Below are 24,482 nucleotides of genomic sequence, written 5' to 3' on the forward strand. Positions count from 1 at the left end.
TGTGTTGCGGCAAATGGGCGAGAATTTTATTTGTTGTTGCTTTTTCTTGCATGAGCATCCAGTCTTGTAGATCCATTTTCTTTTTGATTTTGTTGGGGGTGAGGAAAAGTTCTTCTTTGGTGAAACCGAGTTCTATCAGAGTATTTTCCTTTTTTTTCTCCCAGGCGGATAACGATTTGCAGTTTCCTCTTTGAATTTCTTGATTGATTAGTTTGTACTGACTTGGAGCGTCTGGCATGATTATTTTCCTGTATAGCAACATTTCATTTGCATCCACTGTCGCTTTCAATGAAGTTAGTCCTAGTTCTCTTCGGGTTGCCGCTATCGCTGTTGATTTTGGGAATTGCATTACTTCTCGCCAAAAGTAGCCCTCCAACTTGTCCCAGATGGTTTTTGGGATTGTCAGGAAGGCTTCCCCACCATATGTCAGCGCTGGAACCACTTTGCCCTTGAAAAACTTTATGATTGGGAGCAAAGAGAAGCGGCCAAATTTCCTGTCCATTCCTCGACCCTGAGCTGTTAGTTTTCTGGTCTTTTCCCAAAGATTGTGTTGCATTCTTATTTCGTTGCCTGAGCTGTCAATTAGTACTCCAAGATATTTGAACTCTTTTACCACTTCAATTTTGGTGTTCTCGATTGACCAGTGGAATGTTTTTTTTCTAGCAGTTGATTTCTCGAGGATCAGAATTTTTGTTTTCTCCTTGTTTATTTCGAGGTTGTTTTCTGAAATATAGTTTGCTAAGTTGTTTAGTTGGCATTGCAGCCCAACAGGGGTTTGATCAAGGAGTATAATATCATCTGCGTAGAGAGGCCTTGGAGTTGGGATATCACCCAGTTTTGGTGCGAAGGTTCTGAGATCTTTACCGGAGTCTTTGTAATCCCCAATGAAAGCCGTAAAAAGTGCTGGAGCCAACGGGCATCCTTGCTTTACGCCTCTGCTGATTGTGATTTCTTTTGATAGAGTTCCAGCGTGGTTTAGTTTTACCCTCATTGATGTGTCTTGATGTAGTGCCTTTATAGGCTCTAGTAATTGGGGTGGGCATTTCCATTGTTCCAGTTTGGCCCATAGCCTGCTTCGGTCGATTTTGTCAAAGGCCTGTGTTAAGTCCACAAAGGCTATGAAGACCTTACGTTGCTGTGCTCGAGTTTTGTTCTTTATGATATTGAGTATCATGATGTTTACTTGTGTGCCAGTGTTCTTCGTAAAGCCTGATTGGAGGGGATCTCAGCTGGGTGAGGTTGAAGCCCATCTTTGGAAGCCTTTTAGCAACAGTGAGCCAAAGATTTTCCTGATGGTATCTAATAGTGTTATTGGGCGGTAGTTAGTGGGATCAGTTCTGTCGCCCTTTTTGAAGATCGGGACTACCGTGGCCTTTGTCCATGAGCGGGGTATCAATTTTGAGGTTGTTACCGTTTCAAAAACAAGGCTTATAGACTCGGCCCATTCTTTTGGGTTGTTTTTTAAGTCTACATTTGTTATTCCATCTGGTCGGGGCGCACGACTAGGCTTTAGTTTGCGGATTGCATCTTCTATATCTTCAATGTCGGAGATGTCTTCCCAATTTGAATTGTCGTTGGCAGTGTTTAGGGTTTGTAGTCCGTTGGGGTTTTGGAATAGGGTGGACAAGTCGGTCGTCCATCTTTCTTCACTCACTGTGTTGGCTAGGTTGTTGGCCTGGTTGCTGTCTATCTTTTTTATGAGTGCCCAGAAATCTCTGGAGTTTCTTCCCATTACCTTTTTGAGCATTTCTTCAGAGTCTTGTTGGTATAGTAGAATGCGGTAAGATTTTAACCAAGCTTTATATTTTGCTGTTTCTTCTCTTAGTTTTTTTCCATAAGTATCGATCTTGATTTTGCTGCAAGGCGTTTTAGTTTCCTTAGTGCACGGCGCTTGAATACCAATAGTTTATCGTACTTATGATGTCTTTGGGGGTTGTCTTTTTTGTGACCCGTTGTGGGGTTTGTCTGGTATTGAATTAACAGGGGTTGGTAGTCTGGTTCAGTTTTACACCGATTAGGCTCTTTGACAAGTTTCTTTTTGTAGTTTTGTGCCAGATCTTTTATCCTTTCAGCGTTCAGTCTTAGGCAATTGCCTTGGGTTGTTACTTCCACTTCTTCCGACATTACGTGTTTGACTGGGAGCGTTGTGTGGTCCATGATATTAGAAGGATGTTATTGTAACGCTCACCTGATTCCCACGGAGGCGCAGGTCTGGCTTCGAGTGCTGGTGCTTCTTCAATGGTGAAGCGCAGGACCCTGAAGATGGACAGGAAGGGCCCCTCTACTCTGGCTTCTCTGGCTTGCAGGAATATTCCCCTGTGCGTGAAAAGGGAGTATTACCTACTGACTGAGTTATGCTCAAGCCTCCCACTCTCCTCCAGCCCTCCACGATTCCCCGTGAAGTCTCACCTTAGAGTCAAGAAGGATGAGCTCTCCATCCTGCTTCTGATGCAGGGGCGCGTTGAAACCCAGTTACTTCACTGGATTGAGGATTGATGGGAGTTCAGGTAAGCTTCACTATTCAGATAAGGCGCTGTAAATGTTCTGCTGCAAGTTCTAAAGTCCAAGCTTAAAAATAATGTTCATTGTCTTGTTGCAGAATGCCGGAGATATGGCGCCGACCCGAAGTGAAACGTGCAGTTCCAGTAAATGACAGGTAAGTTCCGGATGAGCGCTCGGGTAATGTCTTTGCATTCGCTCATTCAATGTCTTTGTCTTTTTTCCCCATAGGGGCCGGGGTCCGGAAAATGCCTGGAAGCGCCAAGACCCGAAATGAAATGGGAATGACCCAACAGAAGTCTTAGAAGGAAACTGAGCTTTTCCTATTCCTTTCCTTCTCTCACCTTGTTCTTGTCTTTTTCTCTCTAGGCTCTGGGAAGTGGCTGTGGATCCGGATGATCGCTGCTGAAGATGGAGGAGTCCAGGATAGGTGAGTGAAATGCAGCGCTGCAGCGATCGTAGCGAAATGCTTTTAAAATGATGTCTTCCTTTTCAGGATCGTCGGTGTGATGTCTCCCTGGTGCTGATTTAGCAGGTAAGGTCTTTTGTCTCCCTTTGCAGGTGACCCAGGATACTGACATGCGTGGCTGAGGTCCAGATGCAGGAGCTGACACGGTGAGCGTCCAGCTGCGAGGAGCAGAACAACGCAAAGCGTGAGTTGCTGATCGGGTGTGGTTTAAATAGCTTTGGAAGAAGTTCCCAGTGTGTATCCTTCCACCGATCAGGTATGTAGCCTTCCCCGACCACACCCGGGTGGAAAGTAGTCCCACAGGTAAAGTAGTTCCATTCAGGCCTCAAGAGGGCCTGGATGTGGCAGCATGGTCTGCATCAGGTAAGTGCACATTAAAACACTTGAACACATGTCTAGCTTTATGAGCCTGGCGCCTAAGGCGCCAGGACAGGGGTCCAACATGAGCCTGGCGCCTAAGGCGCCAGGACTGCGTCCAAAGGGCCCCAGCTTGGGCCCGCTGGCACTCCCCTGGGGGAAATGATGCCTGCCTCTGGGGTTGCTGGGTCGGACCTGGCTCCATGGAGGTAGGCATCATGACAGTACCCCCCCCTCAAGGCCCCTCCCAAGGTTCTTTCCTCGGGGGTTTTGGCTTGTTCGGAAATCTCCGGTGAAACCTTTGTACTAATCGAGGTGCGTGGACATGGTTATTAGGCTCCCACAATCTCTCCTGAGGTCCATATCCCTTCCAGTCAACAAGATAGAAGAGTTTTGACTTTACCACCTTGGAGTCTAAAATGTCTTTAACTTCGAATTCTAATTCCCCTTCAATTTGAACTGGATCTGGAGGCTTGGACAATCGGGTTCCTGGTTGTACTGGCTTCAAAAGTGACGCATGAAAAACTGGATGAATACGCATGTTGGACGGTAGATCCAGTTTAAAGGCCACTGGGTTGATTATAGCCTTGATGGGGTAAGGTCCTATGAATCTGGGATTGAAGGTTCGCGGGCCCTTGAGGGGTAAATGTTTAGTTGCTAGCCATACCTGGTCTCCTACTTGGTAAGGAGGAGTTTTACTTCGGTGCAAATCAGCGTTTTCTTTATACTTTTTCTTGGCTTGCTGTAAATGACTTGCAGCTTCTTTGAAGGCTCGGGTTATTGTGGAATGCAGATGATTTACTGCGGGCATTTCCAGGGTCAGAGGTGGATCTAGGTCAGAGGTCCGAGGATGGTGACCATACAAAGTATAAAAAGGGGTTTGTCCGGTTCCAGAATGCACTGAGTTGTTGTATGCATATTCTGCGATCCAAAGAATGTCTTTCCAATTCAAATCAGATTGGTGTAACATGCACCGAAGATATTGCTCGAGAGTCTGATTGGTTCTCTCGGTTTGTCCGTCGGTCTGGGGGTGGTGGCTGGTGGATAACCGCACATCTATTTGTGCTAATCGGCAACACTTCTTCCAAAAATGGGAGATAAATTGACTTCCACGATCCGAGACTAATACGGAAGGGAAACCATGTATGTGAACTATATTCTCCAGGAATTCCTTGGCCAAGGTGGAAGCTGAAGGCAAACCTTTTAAAGGGATAAAGTGGGCCATTTTGGAGAATAGGTCCACAATTACAAGGATTGTGTTGTAACCAGCACAAGGAGGCAGGTCGGTTATAAAGTCCATTGACAGGGTGTGCCATGGTGCCGGTGGAATATCCAAGGGTTGAAGTAGGCCGGCTGGCCTTTTCTTTTGAGCTTTGTTTTGGGCGCAAAAACCGCAAGACAGAACAAAAGACTTTATGTCTTTTCTCCAAGAAGGCCACCAGAAGTGGCGTTTGATTTTTTCCTCCGTTTTAGCGATACCAGGGTGTCCTTCCATTAAAGATTCACGATGATGGGCAATAACAAGTTCTTGCAATTCTTTACTTGGCAGAAACAACCGCTCCTGGAAGTAGGGTAAGTCATCCTTAACGGTGTAATGAGGACCCTTTTGACTCCATTCCAGTAAGGTTGAAGAGTCTAGAAGTTGTTTCACTTGCGTTTGGATGTCCTCAATAGTTTGCAATGAAGTTAAGCCTAAGATTCTTTGCTCAGGTATGATGGGCACAGGTTCTAAGCTCGAATTAGGTTCTTCCATGCCAATCTGGGATAAGGCGTCCGCTTTTCCATTCTTGCAGCCAGGGCGATAGGTAATTACAAAATCAAATTCCGCGAAGAATAGAGCCCATCGGAGTTGTCGTGAAGATTGAGCTTTGGCCGTCTTTAAATACTGTAAGTTTCTGTGGTCCGTAATTACGGTGATGGTGTGTCTTGCCCCGAGAAGGTAGCGACGCCAAGCCTTGAAAGCAGATTTGATGGCCAGTAACTCTTTATCGGTAATTGCGTAGTTGATTTCAGGAGGAGAAAATTTTCTGGTCCAAAAGGCCACTGGGTGTAGTTGGTTAGTTTTTGGGTCTCTTTGCGACAGAACAGCTCCCATGGCCGAACTGGATGCGTCGGTTTCCACAATGTACGGGAGATCTGGGTGCGGGTGCTTCAATACAGGTGCAGAGGTGAATTTGGTTTTCAGGTCCTGAAAGGCTTGTTCGGCCTCAAGAGTCCATTCGAAGTGTTTGTTTTTCTTTAGGAGAGCTGTGATGGGTTGGACTGTTCGGGAAAATTCCGGGATGAATCTTTGATAGAAATTGGCAAAGCCGAGCATGCTCTGAACTCCCTTCACCGAACTAGGAGATGGCCATTTGAGGATGGCGTCCACCTTTCGCGAGTCCATTCGGACTCCTTGAGGTGTCAGGATGAATCCGAGAAACTCAACTTCAGTGGTATGAAAAACGCATTTTTCGAGTTTTGCAAATAGTCTGTGCTCGCGCAATTTCTCAAGAACTGCCCTAACATGTTTTCTGTGATCCGATTCTGAAGAAGAGTACACCAGGATGTCGTCAATGTAAACAATGACACAGACATCGATAAGTTCCAGAAGAACATCATTCATAAAGTACTGAAAGGCGGCAGGTGCATTGCACAAACCGAAGGGCATCACCTGATATTCGAAGAGCCCAAACTTGGTGCGGAATGCAGTCTTCCATTCGTCGCCTTCTTTTATACGCACCAGGTGTTAAGCTCCTCGGAGATCTAACTTGGTGTACACACAAGCGTCTTTCACCTGGTCGATAAGCTCAGGGATCAAGGGCAGAGGATAACGATTCTTAACCGTTATTAGATTTAGGGCGCGATAGTCTATACACGTTCTAAGGTCGCCCTCTTTTTTCGGCACGAAGAACAGAGCTGAAGAGACAGGAGACTTGGACGGGCGAATAAAACCATTGGCTAGGTACTGATCTAAATACTGACGCAAATGCAGGTTCTCAGGTTCCGTTAGAGCATAAATCCTACTACAAGGTAGTTGAGCATTGGGTACCAGATCGATTTGGCAATCATAAGACCGATGGGGAGGTAACGTGTTAGCCTGTTCTTTCTGAAAAACGTCTTGGAATTCTTGGTATTCTGACGGTAAATGTACAGGGGTGGAAGTTGCTGAGGCTAGACCCATAGCTGGATTTCTTGGATAACAAGTTGGTTCACAATCAGGAAAACTTATCTTCTTTGCTCGCAGTCATTTCTGGGATTGTGTGTTTCTGAACCAAGGAATTCCAAGAATTACTTGAAATTGTGGGGCCTTGGTCACATCAAACACGATTGCTTCCCGATGACCGTCCTGACCCACCAGTGTCACTTCAACAGTGGAATGCGTTACAGGCCCTGAGGCTATTTCGGTTCCATCTACTGTAGTAATGACATCTTGGGTTACTTTCGGGCGGAAAGGAAGCTTAATCCTGGAAGCCAATTCACGGTCTATGTAATTTCCAATAGCTTCACTGTCGATGTATGCTTTTATAGCATGCAACTGCTGAGGCTGTTTTGGGTCCACGAGCACCATTGGCATGACAAAATGCGAGGTCAAAGAGTTTGTTTTCAAGCTCGGCAAGCGGACCCCTACGCTTGTCGGGCTAGGTCGTTTCCCGAATCAGGTGTCAATAGTTCGTTATCAGTAGCTCCAACCACCTTCTTAGGTGGTTTAACTGGACAATTTCGAATAAAGTGACCGGAAGTCCCGCAATACAGACAAAGTTGCATTTGCCGCCTTCTCTCTCGTTCTTTCTGCGTTAATGGTCCTTTAACACCACCGATTTGCATAGGTTCGGATACATCGGTAATCTTGGAGTTAGCGTGGGTTTTGATCGGTATTCGGGTTTCGTGCTTGAACCGATCTGCTTTTCTGTTTTGAAGTCTGTGATCAAGTTGAACCACCAAGTCAATGTAGTCTGCGCAGACCTGGGGTGGGTTTACTATCTGAGCTAGAACATCCTTAAGCTCTCTGCGCAGGCCTCGATGAAACAATGTGATCCTTTTGTTTTCTGGCCATCCAGTTTCCACAACCAGTCTGTTAAAGGTGGCAATGTAGGGCAGAAGATCCTGATTACCTTGTTGTAAGGATAGCAGTTCGTTATCAAGGGCCTGTCCTTGAGAGTGTCGAGCGAACAATCTTTCCATGCTGGCCTGGAAGCCCTGAAAATTCTGGAGAATGGGATCATCCTGATTTACCAATGGAATAGACCAATCGGCAGCACTGCCACTGAGGTAAGATAGTATAAAGGCTACCTTGGTCTGGTCGTTAGGGAAGGCTCCGGGTCTGCATAGAAAGTGTAAACGACATTGGTTCATAAAGACGGCATATTTCTTGGGATCCCCCGCAAAACGTTCAGGCGGGGCCAAAGGCATGTGTCCAGATAGATTGATTTGTACCGGGTTATTCAAACCCATTGATGTGGAAATGTCTCCGGAATTAGGTAAAGGAGTGTGCCCTGCCTGGGCCTGTAATAACCTTTTGGCTAGGTCATCTGTTCTTTCCTTGGATAGGATCAGTTCTCTTTTGAGAGCGTTAGTCTCCTGGCGGGCTGAGTGCACCCCTGCCCGCAATTCCCCCAAAAGCTGGGCCAGCTGGTCAGTCTCGGAAGTCTCCATAGCGCCCGGGTGGGAAATTGTGGGTAGGCTTCGCGTTCTGTAACGCTCACCTGATTCCCACGGAGGCGCAGGTCTGGCTTCGAGTGCTGGTGTTTCTTCAATGGTGAAGCGCAGGACCCTGAAGATGGACAGGAAGGGCCCCTCTACTCTGGCTTCTCTGGCTTGCAGGAATATTCCCCTGTGCGTGAAAAGGGAGTATTACCTACTGACTGAGTTATGCTCAAGCCTCCCACTCTCCTCCAGCCCTCCACGATACCCTTCCACGATTCCCCGTGAAGTCTCACCTTAGAGTCAAGAAGGATGAGCTCTCCATCCTGCTTCTGATGCAGGGGCGCGTTGAAACCCAGTTACTTCACTGGATTGAGGATTGATGGGAGTTCAGGTAAGCTTGACTATTCAGGTAAGGCGCTGTAAATGTTCTGCTGCAAGTTCTAAAGTCCAAGCTTAAAAATAATGTTCATTGTCTTGTTGCAGAATGCCGGAGATATGGCGCCGACCCGAAGTGAAACGTGCAGTTCCAGTAAATGACAGGTAAGTTCCGGATGAGCGCTCGGGTAATGTCTTTGCATTCGCTCATTCAATGTCTTTGTCTTTTTTCCCCATAGGGGCCGGGGTCCGGAAAATGCCTGGAAGCGCCAAGACCCGAAATGAAATGGGAATGACCCAACAGAAGTCTTAGAAGGAAACTGAGCTTTTCCTATTCCTTTCCTTCTCTCACCTTGTTCTTGTCTTTTTCTCTCTAGGCTCTGGGAAGTGGCTGTGGATCCGGATGATCGCTGCTGAAGATGGAGGAGTCCAGGATAGGTGAGTGAAATGCAGCGCTGCAGCGATCGTAGCGAAATGCTTTTAAAATGATGTCTTCCTTTTCAGGATCGTCGGTGTGATGTCTCCGTGGTGCTGATTTAGCAGGTAAGGTCTTTTGTCTCCCTTTGCAGGTGACCCAGGATACTGACATGCGTGGCTGAGGTCCAGATGCAGGAGCTGACACGGTGAGCGTCCAGCTGCGAGGAGCAGAACAACGCGAAGCGTGAGTTGCTGATCGGGTGTGGTTTAAATAGCTTTGGAAGAAGTTCCCAGTGCGTATCCTTCCACCGATCAGGTATGTATCCTTCCCTGACCACACCCGGGTGGAAAGTAGTCCCACAGGTAAAGTAGTTCCAGTCAGGCCTCAAGAGGGCCTGGATGTAGCAGCATGGTCTGCATCAGGTAAGTGCACATTAAAACACTTGAACACATGTCTAGCTTTATGAGCCTGGCGCCTAAGGCGCCAGGACAGGGGTCCAACATGAGCCTGGCGCCTAAGGCGCCAGGACTGCGTCCAAAGGGCCCCAGCTTGGGCCTGCTGGCACTCCCCTGGGGGAAATGATGCCTGCCTCTGGGGTTGCTGGGTCGGACCTGGCTCTTTGGAGGTAGGCATCATGACAGTTATGATCGCTTTCCTCTGTGCGTAGGACCTCAAATGAGGTTAAGAGTTCTAACATACCTTCTAAAGCGAATATATAGTCGATTGTTCCCGCTTGAGATGCTCTTTCCCAAGTTGGAATTAGGGGTTTTGTTGTTGACAGCAATGCCGTGTTGTGGAGGTTTCTGGAGTCCATTAGTTTTAGCCATTTTTTGCCTCTTGAGTCACCTCTTGTCGTGCTGTTGGGTAAGAGCTTTTATGGGGACATTTAGCGTTCAGGTCTCCGCAGATAATTAATTTGGTGGTTTCGGAGTTTATTTGGGTCTCGTCTATTTCTGTTTCAATTATACGAAGAAAATCATCATCTGAGATTTTGTCTGGGTTCCAGTACGTTGTTATTATTACGATTGGGGTTTCCCAGCTTTTGTTCGTGATCGTGTTTTGTCGGGTCCACTTCACCTTAATTGATAGATGGTTCTGTGAGGAAGATAGCTCTTTGTCTATTTCCAGACCGCTTCTTGTTCGAACTGCGATCAGGAGGCCTCCAGATGGATGGCTCGTTTTTCCTCTTACGGCTTCTAAGGTTGTCAGTTCGTAGCCGTCTAAAGCTGGCGAGGTTGTAAGCCAGGTTTCTTGTAGTGCTAGAATGTCGAAGTCTCCTAGATTAGTTTTTCCTGTTTTCATCAGGTGTTTGAATCCTCGGGTGTTCCACGATCCCATTTTCAAAGTTGTTGTCGTTGAGAGTAGGTTTGTTGTTTTTCCTAAGGGTGAATCTTTCTTTGCTCTCGTTGGTCGTTGCTATTTAGTAGGCCTGTTTGGGGTTGTTTTAGGAAACCAGGACCATAGCTGTTTTATTGGTCCAAGGGAGAGTCCGGTTGTCCTTTTCTGTTCTTTGTCTTTAAGGTTGATTCTTGGTGTTGGGAGCTTTTCTGCTGTCGTTTCGTTGCCAGCGTCGTTGTTTATCTTTCTGGGTTCTCTCTGTTTCAGTTGATGGGGTATTTCTTTCTCGCCTTCTCGACTGGTTTTCAGCGTTAGATGACAGGTTTTTTGCGGGGTGTTTCCGGTGGTGTTATCACCTTTTCTGTTAGCTCTGAGGAGGTGCGACTGGAAGTTGTCCGGGATGGACTGGATCTGCTGGTTGGGTGTTTGGTTGTCGGTCCAGTATTGCGTCAGGAGATAGCCTATTTGTCGTAGATCTGTGTCGGTTTCTTTAGGCTGGGTGATTCTTGCATTCTTTTTTATGTGTTTGTATGCTTTTGCTTTGCGGGCTTTGTGGTATGGTTCTACTAGAGGGATGTCCTCTGGTTTCAGGTGTCTAAGGGACTTGATGTTTCTGAAAATTGTCATTATCGTTCCTCTATTTAGAGTTACTGCTTCAGAGTTGTGATCTGTTTGTTCCATTTTGAGGATTATTGTCTGGCGGTTTTCATCATTCTTTTTCTTTCATGCGCGGGAGGTCCATTCTTTTCTGGGCTTATTCCAAGGGGCCTTTTTCCTGATCGGGATCGGCTTATTGGTCTGCGTCGAGGGGTTCTTTCCTTTGACCTCCTGGTTTTATTTCTTTCAATGTTGGGGGTGTCTTTGTTGTTGACGTTGCATCTTTCATCCAAGACTAGGGCTGGACTTTTTTGGGCTACTGGCAGGGTTGGCTTTGGTTGGGAGGAGAGGTTCTGTCCTTTCGGATATCGTAAGTTCACTCTGGGGGTGGTGCGATGTGGTGTTGCGCTTTTTTGTCTTCTTTTTGTTTGTTGCTTTGATTTTGGTGGGGTCGAGTCGATGCTGATTGTTGAGACCTCTTCAGTATCTTGATCTGGCGTTAAGTGTATGGAAAGGTTCATTAAGTTTGTATCCGCCAAGAAGTCTTCCGTTGTTCTTGGCGATTTTTGAATAGATTGTTGTCCCAGTTGATGAGTGGGGGGTGATTTTGGTTGCTGGTTAGTAGAAGTAGTTTGTTTTGGAAGAAGTATTTTTTCTGGTCTGCCACGATCGGTAGTTGAATCTTTGGTCATTATGCGATTTTCTGCCAGTGTATTTTTTTCTGAGAATTGGGTCGGTAGATCTGTTGTTGTGTTGAGTTGGTTGGGTGACTGATTCTTCTTGCGTGTTTCTTTTCCTTTGGTTCCCAGGATTTTCTTTATTTTGGGCTCTTCTAGTAGTCTGCTTCGGAAACTGAAGATCTGGGCGCATAGTGGTTGCTCTGTTTGCGTTTCTGCAGTCGAGTACTGTTTTTGTTCTCCCTTTTCAGCTCTCGAAGTATGGTCTTTAGTTTTTAGTTCTTGTTCCTTGGCCGTGATGAAGCCTTCTAGAAAGATTAGTTTTGTATGCATGAGAGCAATTAGGGTTGTCTTGTCTTTTAGCGTGTCATTCAGGGTCTCGTAAAGTTTGCCGAAAGGAGCTAGAGCTATGGTTATCGCTGACATTATGGTCATCATGTCTGGTTTCCTTGACCGAGTTTCTGTTGTTTGAGGGAGGCTTGTTCTGCCCGGTCTAGCCGGTGATATTTGGGGCTGTTCAGATCTTGATCTTTCTTGTGTCTGATTGTGTGGCAGGTAACTTCCTCATTGGTCCCTTGTTAGGGTGCTTGTTCTCATGGGTCTGGGCGTTAGCAAAATTTCCCAGTCTGCTCCGACTGCTGGAGCTGGTGGGTCTCGTCTTTGATCAATGATTTTATTTGTTGCTGTTTTGGGAGTTTGGGATTCCGGCGGCTTGGTTTGGGATACAATGTTTGTTTCTGCTTCTGAGTGGGTTCCATTGGCTTGGGAGGGTGCATCTTCGTCCAGCTGTGACTTGGTTTCCTTTTGAGGCAGAGGGTCGATAGAGTGCTGTGGGTGTTCGTCTATGATTGTCGCTTTTGGTGGTGGATTGTCCATGAGTTTGCCAATTGGCGTTGTCGGGTCCTGTGTTATGCTGTTGAAGTTTTGACTAGGCTGGTCACCTTGTTTGGCGATGTCTAACGTTTTTTCCTCTAAGTCTAGGGCCTTGGATGTCGTTTTGCGAGCTTTCGTTGTCGGCACTGGGTCAGTTAGGGCCTCCAGTATCTCGTCGTCTGTTAATTCGTTGAGAATATCGTGTTTACGTTTCTCCTGTCTGGAGAAAAAGTCTTTCAGGGAATTGCAGAAGGTGGTTTTTAGTAGTGCTTCATTTGTGGGGTCCTGTTTCCCTTTTATCGTTTTTTGCTGATTGCGGTTTTTGTTAGTTTTTCTTTTTGTCTGGCAGCCATTAGCCTGCTTGGTTTTCTGTGTTTTTTGAGCAGGTTGTGTCAGACATTTTTTTTTCTTGTTAGTTTCTGTGCCGGGTGCTTAGTCTGTTTCAGGTGTGACTTTTTTGCCTGGAGCGAACTCTTCCCAAACACTATTTGGTTGAGTTCCGTCGATCGCCTCTAGGGGCGCTCTTCCAGACTGCGGGGGTGTTGGAGCGAGGGGCCGGGGAGGCGTGCTGTGATTCTCCCAGCCCTCAGCTCCTGCTGCTTCCTCCGCGGTCTCCGACACGTGAACCATAGCTGCGACAGTGCTGCGAGCCGGTCTCTCCGCGGGAGCTGGAGCTGCCGGCGACCTGGTCGAAAGCCTCGGCGTTCGTCCTTTGCAGGTGGTGCTGGGAGCCGGTGAGATTTCTCGGTTTCCTGCGGCGCTCGTGTTATTGTTGTAAGCGGGCTCATCCGCGGTTGCTCCCCCCGCTGGGGCGAAGCCCCTCGCAGCCTGTCCTCTGACCTGCTGCAATGGGCTGCTCTCGGCAGGGGGGAGTTGGCGCGAGGCCGGGTCTTCGTTTGGCTCCGCATTTGATTCTTTTGTGATTTGCGGTTGAGAGGCCGAATTATGGTGCGTTGTCACGCCGGCTTCGGTCGCAGGCGACGACTGAATGCTTTGAAAGTCTTTAGCCAATGACATGGCTTTTTTTGGTGCTGCAGGGTTAAAGATGCAGTTTGAGCATCCGCTGGGAGTCCCGCTTGAGGTGGTTGAGACTAGGGGCGGGGGATTTAGGGCCAGGATTTGCTTGAGCTGGTAAGCATGCTTTAGGTGCTTGTTTTGTGGCTGGTTGGTTTGTTGATTGATTGTGAGGTTTGAAGTATTGGTGGAGCCGGGCCCGTACTCCTCAGATATCTTTTTTCCGGTTCTTCGACCTCTGTTGTTGGTCTCCCCTGCGAAGATTGCGCGGGGTACGCGGGTTCTGGGTTCATTTCTTTTGCAGCCTGACAGCCTTTCAGTCCTGACAAGGACTGCAAAGACTGCTCAACTCTGCTCGAACTCCGCGACCGCTCCGCGGTGCTGGGTAAGTTTTTGTAGGTCCTCCCACAAAATGGTGGCTGTAGAATGGAGCACAGAGAGAGAGGCAGCCTGGGTGTCTCCTGCAAAGACTGCTCAACTCTGCTCGAACTCCGCGACCGCTCCGCGGTGCTGGGTAAGTTTTTGTAGGTCCTCCCACAAAATGGTGGCTGTAGAATGGAGCACAGAGAGAGAGGCAGCCTGGGTGTCTCCTGCAAAGACTGCTCAACTCTGCTCGAACTATTTCTTAACAGTCTGCTTGAGCAACAGTGTGCTACCTCACTTGGCCAGGCAGGATTGTCCAACTTCAGGCCTCGAAGGTCGGAATCCTGATGAGGTTTCAGGATATTCCTCATTAATATTCACAAGTAAAAATGTGCATGAATCACTGTATGCAAATTTCTCATGAATATTAATGAGAAGTGGCCTGCAAATCCAACACGTCTCCGGCCCTTGAGACCTGAAGTTGGGCGACTCTGTAGGACATCTACTGCTTCTTTCGTTCGTTCTTTGCCGCTTGACATAAATTAGTGCTCAGAGAAAACACAGATTGCAGCCCAGGCCTTTGGAATGCCGCCACAGTGTTATTAATGGCTTCATTGTTGCTGGCAGCAGAGGTGTAAAACCCTCCTCTTCCCCTGCCACAGTGCCAGTGCTCCTGGAGAGGCCTCACTTCTTTGGGGAGCAAAAACCTGCTCTGGAGGGGCTGCCCGGCCGTTTCATACAGTGAATAAGGTGCACAGATGGCCCAACTGATGTAGAAGGGAATGCACTTTGGTGGTAACAGCATGTTGTAAGGCAGAGAGAGGGAGGAAGAGGAATAACCAGGAACAAAAGAGTATGCAATATGAAGGTCTTGACAAATATGCAGCAGGTGAAATGTATGTTACAGAAAGACAAGGAGAAAATGCAACATTCCAGGCAACCATTAGATCACTTGGAATCCCCAACCAGTGCACAAGGGATTATTGCCCGGAAGCCAAGGATTCTGAATGGCTATCCGAGTCTCTACATTCCACTCAAGACGCAAATGCATGTCTATAATTTCCTATCACAAGAACGGCCAAGTAGTGACCATACATTGAAAGGAAGTGGTGTCCTTAACCTGTATACATGATTGCTTATTAAATTCCATATTACCTGCTGACTGATCCTCTCTGGCAATTATGATGGCTGTGCGGGCAGCTTCTCTGTACTGCTTTAGTGCCATGTATAAACGGAACAGATACTTGGCGTCCTTCAAAGAAATAAAGAAGACAGGTATTCCTGTTGTATTTCACAATGGTAATCGAATGTCAATAACTAAAATGTTAAACGGAACTAAGAATGAATCCTTTAAACTCCACTGTAACACACTTCTATAGAAAATCAATATACAATCGTAATATCTGGGAGGTATATTTCTGCATACAATGCATGATCAAGCATATACAGTAAACGATATGAGGTAATGTGTTCTAACCAGTCCCAATGTTGGCAGATAATAGACGGATGCACAGGGATATTTTTGCAGGTCAATATTGTCAATCAGAGACGATGGAATAAAAATTCAATACCTGGTTCCAATGTTGATAACTTATCCATTAATTCTCCGGCCCCACAAAAACGACACAATGCTAAATTACTATTGGTACATGTAACACATGCAAAGGTATTGTCTACAGGTATTTCACAGTGTACATGTATTTCAAATAAATAAGGGCTATTTTACGATTGATACATATCAAACAATGTAGTGTTTTATGGTACAACAAAGCCCTGTATTCATGGTAATACATTATGTTCTGAATATCTATTTAAACACTTATAGCCGCACAGTTTTCTCTTGCAGAAAACGCTGAATCAGGCAAGCATGATCTCAATGAACACAACTATGTGTCTTGGGTTGTAACGGTGCAAAACTTCATTTTTCATTCTATAGGTTAAAGTCTGAAAACAGAACAGAAGTACGTAAAACTCAGTGACCTAGAGAAGCTGCAGTCACGTGTTTACCATCAATGCTGTAGCAGAAAGCTCAGTTGTGCATGCAATAAGAATACGTCACTTATTCCCAAGTGCAGTTCTCCAATATTGGTGTGTGACGAAATGACAACTGCTCAGTAAACTTACCCAACATTAATACTAAATCCGCAGTGATCCAAATCATAAATATAAAACAGGCACAGCAGAAAGGTAGGCCTCCCTTGCATTGTGTGGTAGGGCAGAATATACTTTTCAGGATTGGTGTGAGCCGATAACACTAGCAACCAAAACAACTTAAGGACAATAGTCCAAAAAAAAAAAGAGGATGTCCAATCAAGGTTCTATAAAAATCAGACTTTTAATCAAAACAATAAAAATGCATCAACTAACCAGAAACCACTAAGGAAACGCATCCCTGTTTAAACATAGAGAAAGCAGACACAGAGTTAGTGTCCAAAGGATATGTCCTTAAAAGCAAGGTAGAGAAGGGGGGTTTAAAAGTCACTATGGGGACAGCCTCTGCACAGAACCTAAAGTTCTTGTCTTTGGGGCTCAACAGCATTGAGATAGTCTTTTTTCGGCATTGAACTGGGAGCCTGGGTGCTTTCAGTGTCGAGCCGAGGAGTTTTTGTTCTGGGTCCAACTATGCAGTGCTTTTCAGCAGTGGTGATATTTTCCAGGTCGAAGATGTTGGGGATGGCAGGCGATGTCGGGTCGGCAGTGGCTGAAGATTGAGGGGCCTTGAGTTGCAGAGAAGCAGACAGTGGCCATTGGTGGTGAATGAGATCAGCTGGCTGAACTTGGCATTAGGGAAATGCAGCTGCAGAATTGTCTTGGACTTCAGTGAAGCTGGTGACCAGGCGGCAGTGTTAAGTTCATGACGCTAAAACACTCATTGGGTCTCAAATGCGCAGACAGTTGAGTTCCGCTGCCCGAGCGAAACCCAAAGATGCAGAGGTGGTTGGGCATTGAGGTTGGAGAAGACTCCGGAAATTCCTGTGCAGCACCTTGGACGGTGTCGAAGGTGCCCACATTGGCGTTGATGCGGTTCAGAGATGGAGAGAGAACCAGGCTTCTAATTCCTTGTTTCTGTGGTTGCTGGCGATCCCAATCCAGGGGCTCTAGGACAAGGTGAGTCCTTCAGCACTCTGACTTCAGGAAGCCTGGGTTGTACCTACAGGGGATCCTTCACCTCCACTGAACAGGAACCTTGCACCAGTGCAGCCAGTATAGAACTCCATCTCCAACAACAGTCGCCCCCACTGTTGTATGACTGTGATTAGGGGACAGAGCACTCCTCTGCCTCGGATGCCTTCTGTCTTCACCTTATTGGCAGAGGACTTTGGGATAGACTGAATCGCCAACAGAGGGCCGAATGAATTATTCTTGTCCTTGCGGAAGTCCAGAGATGAATCAAAGAGTGTGAGTGTGCCTCTCTCCTCTTAAAGGCAACATTTCACAGGTAATTGGTTCAAAGCAAGCCTGCTGAAAGTTGTCCAGTCACGGTTGTTTTAACAAGTGCCCTTTATCTTATGCCATGAGTACCTTGCCAGCAGGAAATGGAGGAGACAGGAAAAAGCAAGAGAGCCCTAACAGAAATCAAGATGGTGGGACTCATCCCGAGGCCCAACTTCCTTCTCTGGCTACTCCAGTTAAGCCCCCTTCCCATATCTACTAACTTTAAAGTGTTCCATGGTGAACGGGAAATCACAGTTAGCATTGGACCACATATGGGAAGCTCTTGTGCCCTGACAGGAGGTGTTACCCTTCCTGCAGGAGAAAGAAAAGGGGAGCATCACGGTTATTGTTCCACACGGCTGCAGTGGAAATAGTCAGACTGGACTCAATTCACATCAGTCCTGTCATAGCTTTCCCTGCTCACAGAGCTGACACAAGCATGATATTAAATTGTGGTAACTGTATAATTGTGTGCTCTATCAGTCAGCATGCCACAAGTGGGCATGGCATATATTTAGAGATTTACGTGCAAACAGACGGACTAAGGCACACAATTATTTCTATTGAGATCAGAGGTGCATAAGATTAAAAAGCCTGTAGGAACTTTGTGTTGCTGCATCTGTCAGGGATACACATGTGAAGTTTAATCCTGCCCTGTGATACTACAGAGCAGGGGATGGGGGACGAAGTGTGTCTGTAGGCTGTCTCAACACAGGCACATGTGTGCACTATCATTTTGGCATGCAGCATTCATGAAAGGGGGGGTCTGAATATCAGACCTCCCTTTCAGCAACTGAATTAATTGCATCGTGTTATGGGAATATGAAAAGCAACTTGGCTATCCTGCCCTCATGGCAATCTGAAACATGTCGTCTTTCATAGGTTCACATACAATTGACTATTCCCACCTCCCAGGCTGGGTATCCCCATATTTGTTATAACATAATTACAATAGGAAAGTGTAACCCCTTTTTCCATGTATTCAAAGATAGCATGTCCAAACATATGCCTGTTCCTTTAAGAGCATATGTACAGCCGAGCCATTGTGGCACACTCAATGCTGCTTGCATTCTAAAAATGTAAGTTTCAGTTTAGATGCTTAACGCATGTTAAACCAAACCTACTGCAACCCTAGCCTCCATTCCAAAAGAGGATGTGCATATGACAATCTATAAAAGACACCAATACGGGAGATCCACACTTACGAGTAAGTAACAACAATTTGGGTAGATGGAAAGCGAGAACTAGCAGTGTTGTGCCCGCGTTCCGCCAACCATCCCAAGTCCCTTCCCTGGGTGCTGCAATATTTTTTCGTGTCTCAGCGTCTCTGTCCCTGGCCCCTCACCTCCACTGGCCCACATTGCATCCTAAACCACCAATCCCACACTTACCTATTGATCTGGGGCGCCCAGTCCCGGCTCCCATCCTCCCATGGGCGCTGCCATGTAAATACAAAAGGGACTCGGTTCCTTTTCTATTCACTATGGCAGCGGCCATCTTGTTTTCTTTTTTCTGTCAGGAGACTGAACACACACAGCCCATAACACATGAAAAAAGTAAAAACTATTTGCACCCCAGACCAAGTACCAGGGTGCAAATAGCTATGACCCACTTGTTGGGGGGCATAGCTAACACCAACACACAAAGTTAAAAACAGCAGTCCATTATTGCTGCCATACATGGGATAGAGTGCCGTAGCACTCTCATCGAAACAGAGTTCTCAGCACTACCTGGTCAACCTGTGCATCTTACTTGCTGCTGTATGCAGATAGGTGCACCTTGCTGTCTTACATCACACGGAATGTGCGGTTTATTGTCCTCCCAAGTGCCCATTTGCCTTTTTGTAGTAGAATTTGATGCAGATCCCAATCTATTGGGCTATGCGTTCTGTTATGGTTGATGCATAATACCAACAACTTGTTCTGGCGGTCTGATAGTGTAAAAGACGTCGTCCGGTCCAAGTGAAATTCCAACACCTAAGGCATGCAGCACTCTATCTCCTGAATTGTCTCAATTTTGGAAGAACACTGGCAGGAAATGCTCAGATTCACATGGTAGTTTGACACAACCTCAGGCACATTTAGGGTTTGTTATCAGAATCATGTTATCCCCGAGCGGAGGCTTGTGTCTGTATAAAAAACATGTGTATGCTGGCTCTGCCCATACATTTCCATGCTGGCTCCAACATATGCTAGTATTCCCATATAAGAACACTTTAAGATGTTTTTCTATAGTATCATTACTGGCACTGGGCACAAAACTGTCTCTGCCAATATATGCCAGTACTCCTATGTAAGTACATACTCCCGTTGGTTTGGCCATTAAAAGTGACATGTCACAACAGGAAAACCTGTCCAAACTGGTTCCAATGTAAGCCAGTCTAGACCCATAAGAACACTTATCTTGCTTGATTCATCATAGATGCTCAGTCAATAAAAAGTCATGCTACAGTGAAGAATATACAGGCAGCTACGCCAAAACATCAGTCTAGGGAGGTAACACTACTTATCATGCTTGCTCTTTTAAAGAAGCTGTGTAATAAATGTCATGCCACAGTAAGCAATGGCTAGACTGACTGCACCAAAATGCCAGTCTAACCAGGGAATGGCAGACATAAACTTGCCTTTTCCCAAAAATACCAGTAAAACATGCAAAGTCCCCCCCAGAACATTCAAAAACACACCATCACATTCATACTCCTACTCATTCACCCACCAGTCACTTAATCATACTCTTTTTCTTACCTCCACCCATGGCATTTTCTAAACGGGCGCCGCAAACACAGACCCCCCCAGAACATTCCAAACACACATCTCATAATTTCCCATTCACCCACCAGACAATAAAAAAAACACACCATTACACACCATTACATTCATGCTCATTCATACTCATTCACCCACCAGTCATTCACACACACATTCTATTACACCCCCTTACTGCATTATCTACACAGGCACACACCCATCCACTCATTGCATTCTCTGCACAGGCACTCCCCCCAGACCATTCAAAAACACACCATCACATTCATACTCATACTCATACTCATTCATCCACCAGTCACTCAATCATACACCTTTTCTTACCTCCACCCATGGCATTTTCTACACAGGCCACGCAAACACACACCCCCCAGAACATTCCAAACACACATCTCATAATTTCCCATTCACCCACCAGACAATAAAAAAACACACCATTACATTCATACTCATTCATACTCATTTGCCCACCAGTCACTCACACACATTCTATTACATCCCCTCATTGCATTATCTACACATGCACACACCCATCCACTCATAGCATTCTCTGCACAGGCACACTACCACCCTCCCACCCACCCGGAACATTCAAAAACACACATCACATCACTTCCCATTCACCCACCAGTCACTCACACTTTCTCTTTCACCCACTCATTACATTCTCTACATAGGCAGACACCCACCCACCCAGAACATTCAAAAACACACACACATTACATCACTTCTCATTCACCCACCACTCACACCTTCTCTTCCACACACTCATTGCATTCTCTACACAGGTACACTCTCACCCACCCACCCACCCACCCAGAACCTTAAAAAAAATCACACATTACATCACTTTTAATTTACCCACCAGTCACTCACACCTTCTCTTACATCCACTCATTGCATTCTCTACACAGGCACACACACACCCACCCGGAACATTCAAAAACACACATCACATCACGCATTCCCCCATCATTTACATACATACATCTGACATGCAAAACGCACATCATATTACAAAAAAAAGCCTTCTTACCTTTTTCTTGCAGCTTCGGTCCCTCCTTCCAGGCCCTCTCTGCTCCTCCGTGCTGCTCACAAACAGGAACCAGGAAGCTGCGAGAGCTTCCTGGTTCCTATATGTGAGCTGCAAGGAAGCCGAGGGAAAAGGGGTTGGAGCTGAACGTGTTATGTGCCACATGTCACTGTCAGCTCCAACCCCTAATGAGTGCCTGACCTGGTGTGGCGGGTCTTGGCATCTTGAGGTGCCCCCTATCCAGAGATAAGTGGCCTGTGCCGTGAGCCGCCCCCCCCCCACCTGCGCTCCACGCGGCGACTGGGGAAAGCTATCTGTGAAATCACCAGCCGCGGAGAGCGTGGCGACCAATCTGAGATCCGGGTGTCAGACCGCTGCATTGAAGATCGGAGGCGGTTTCCCCAGCGGGCAGTCCCACTTGTGCGGTGGACCCATTCCTTCTGCTTGGACAGCGTTGCGGCCGAGCTGGAGACTGCATTGGGCACCCAGCTTGTTGGCCTTTGGAAATCGCGGGGCGAGTGCATACCCCCGATTGTGCCCCTGGGGGTTGAGAAAGCCCTGCGAAAACGACCACGGAGGTGCAACGTCAGCACCGGTGGAGGTGGTTCCCCTAGCCTGGGCCATCGCAGGAGCGCGCCCGGGGCTAAGCCGCGAGGGAAACCACCTATGTAGAGACAGGGGAGACAGCCCAGAGAAGGCCTCTGTAATGGAGGGGGCGGCCCGCATGCGGTGAGTGGCCTCCGCCTTTCCAGCAGCAATGCAAATAGAGAAGGGCCAGCCTGCAACCGTGGGACGACCAACGTCGGCTGAGAGAGGAGAAAGAGCGAAGAGCTGCACTGTCGGTTTGACTCTGCGTCCTTTCTGGTGGATCCCCTATGAACTGGGAATAGGCCCTGAGGATCGAAGCGCCGCCGCAGCTGAGATTTAACCAGGACTGCCTCCCCCCGCCCGGGCCATCGCAGGAGCGCACCCAACGCACCAATGGAGGGGGTGAACACACCCCTCCAGATAAATAAGGTGAGGAGGCTCGGGGGCCCACACACCCACCCTCGTGGGGGACAGCTCAGGGGCCTCTCCAACGTGGTGGTCCCAGAGGGCGGCTAGGCCCACACCAGGACAGGGCTGTAAGTCTGAGAGGACTCCTCCAGGCGAGGTGCCCCCGCATCTGGACTTGGGGTTGGTCAGAGGGGGTCTTGTGGACATCAGCTATCAGGAGCGGGAAACCCAGCTGCCTCGCACCCGCTGGACTGTGAGGGGGGGTCACAGAGTGCACAGTGATGCCCATAGAGGTCGGCACGGACACACAGGGGAAGAGCGGAAAGGCCCAACACAAGGGACAAAGAGTTGCTGCAGAGGGGGATTAAAGGAGGGACGGCCCCCGCCATAAAACCCACAGGCCACAGCCAGTCTCAACACAGCCCCATCGAATCCTCGTTGACAGCTGCAGGGCAGTGATGAACGGGCGCCCACTAGGTGAACAATCCCATGGCAGGAGTACACCTCTGTCGGACGGAAACAGAGGTGGGGTGCGCACATGCACATGATGTCACTCTCAAATGTATTGTGGCAACCAACCCCCCTTTGGGCAGTGGTCCTCACTGCCTACATTATCCAAAGCGGACCCCGGGGGACAGACCCACACCCCAGCGGGACTGAGCTACGGACGCCTGGTGGGCACAGGCACATCAGGAAGAGGGTGATCTATGAGTTGGAGAGAGACCCTGGCACAGTACCACTTCCAGGCAGGAGGCATTGAGATGGAGACCGAGGTCCCCGCCAGACCTGGGCATAATGCAAAACAACATCCAGACGATCCTAGACAAGATAAGGGGAGTGAGAACGGATATGGGGGCCAAACTGGCCGACCTCACGGCTAATGCGTCCACGTTAGAAGACCGAATGGATGGAGTTGAGAACAACCAATTGTCCACTGACCTCCTGGAGACACAGATGGAGGCAAGATTCATAGAGATAGAGCGCGACCCTGCTAGGCCTGGAGGGCAAGGTGCAGGACATAATACGGATCGGCCTAGGAGTGGACGCTGGTGAAGGGGTCATGATAGACAGAGTGTTACGCTCACCTGATATCCATGGGGGGGTCTGGAAAGCTCTGAGGTCTGGAACCCTGGATAAGTAGTTGCCCAACGTGAAATAATGAATCTGCAATACAGGAGGGAGGATTTGTAATAACTGTCTTTAGTGGGTGAATCTCCCACCTGCCTCCAACTGATCCCCCTCCCACCGAGTCTTTCTCACCTTATTTTCTGGTATGGTGAGCTATCTGTCCTGCGTTTCGTGTGCCGGGGCGCTTAGCGGTTGCTGGCGCTCCGACCAAGTTGCTTCACTGGTGCAGCGCGCCTTCCTTCGGGTCCAGGCCTGCTGTGACCCCAAGTCTGCAGGTAGACAGGTAGGATTGATGTTTTATCAGTCTTTGTCTGCTCTTATATGGTGGTTTGCAGAAGTTTCATTAATGTCTTTACAGGTGTGAAAGTCTTTTGGTGCTGCCGTGCCGGGTGGAGATGCACGCTTTAGGTAAGAGAAAGCGGAAAGCGCAGCGTTCTTTTATTGTCTATTTAAAGCTAACCTGTGTTCTCTTCTTCTTCTCCTCACAGGCCACTGTGGTGCTACGAGTGGACGAGAGAACGATGAAACCTGGCCCCAGGAATCCGTTAAGGTAAGTAATGCATAGAGCGCAGCACGTTTGTTAAATGTTGAAAGCGAACCTGAATATTTCTCCCCTTCCCTTGCAGGATGCTGCTGTGGTGTTCTGGATGGAAGTGCAGCATAGCGAGATGGAATTCGGGTAAGAATAATGAAATTTGATGTTCTGAAACCACGCGGGTTTTAATATTATTCCCTTTCTTGTGATTGCGCTGTTCGAGCGGAGGCTGGGACAGCGGATTGCAGGAATTCCTCAAGCTAGTACTCACAGGTGAGTGATGTTGATGCTTTTTTTCTCTCTTTATTTCCACAGGTTGCGGTCTTCCAGTGAGGGATGGTTGAGATGCTGAATGCTGGATCATGTAACCGCAGGTAAGGCAGAGTAATCTTGTTCTTGCAGGACTGCAGGGAGCTGCTGAAGACCAGGAGCTAAACACGGTGAGCGTCACGCTGCTAGATGCAGAACAACGTGAAGCATGTTCTGCTGTTTGTGTGTGGTTTAAATATCCCAGGTAAAGTAGTTCCAAGTAAAGTAGTTCCAGGCCCAGCCACGCCCAAAGCACTAGACCGCATGGTTTGGTTCTTAAGAACTGAGCTATGCGGTGGCCTCCATGTTCGATTTAAAGTTTCCATGTTTATAACTGAAAGCAAACCTGCTATGTGTCTTCCAGGACTGGCTCCAGGACCCCTTTTGCAGAAGTTTTAAGGCACTTAGGGCTATTGTGGGTGCTTGCTTGTGGCACAACTTGTGGACCTTAACAGTGGTCATGACACAGAGTTTCTCGGGCGGGAGGGGGTGGGAGAGGCCCTCGCTCGGTGTTGGCGCGGCTACACTACTACAGAGACAAAGCCAGGATTCTGGAGAAGGCAAAGAACCTTCAGGACATTTAATATGGAGATTCCAGAGTGGCCATATTCCAGGACCTCTCGGCCCTCACGCTGCTGATGAGGAAAAAATGTGGGGCCCTCACCAGATGGCTAC

At 47.7% G+C, this 24,482-nt stretch overlaps 1 protein-coding gene across 1 annotated transcript in view; it reads right to left on the reverse strand.

The window, feature by feature from the left end:
- WDR19 (WD repeat domain 19) overlaps window positions 1-24,482 on the reverse strand; it is a 2,828,275-nt gene that overhangs the window by 452,858 nt on the left and 2,350,935 nt on the right. The window contains exon 30 of the mRNA XM_069631788.1: window positions 14,762-14,858. Coding sequence (XP_069487889.1) covers window positions 14,762-14,858 — 97 coding nt within the window. The remainder of the gene's footprint in view (window positions 1-14,761; window positions 14,859-24,482) is intronic.

This window comes from Ambystoma mexicanum, chromosome 6q (assembly GCF_040938575.1).
Source record: "Ambystoma mexicanum isolate Mex_15411 chromosome 6q, UKY_AmexF1_1, whole genome shotgun sequence".
Taxonomy (NCBI): domain Eukaryota; kingdom Metazoa; phylum Chordata; class Amphibia; order Caudata; family Ambystomatidae; genus Ambystoma; species Ambystoma mexicanum.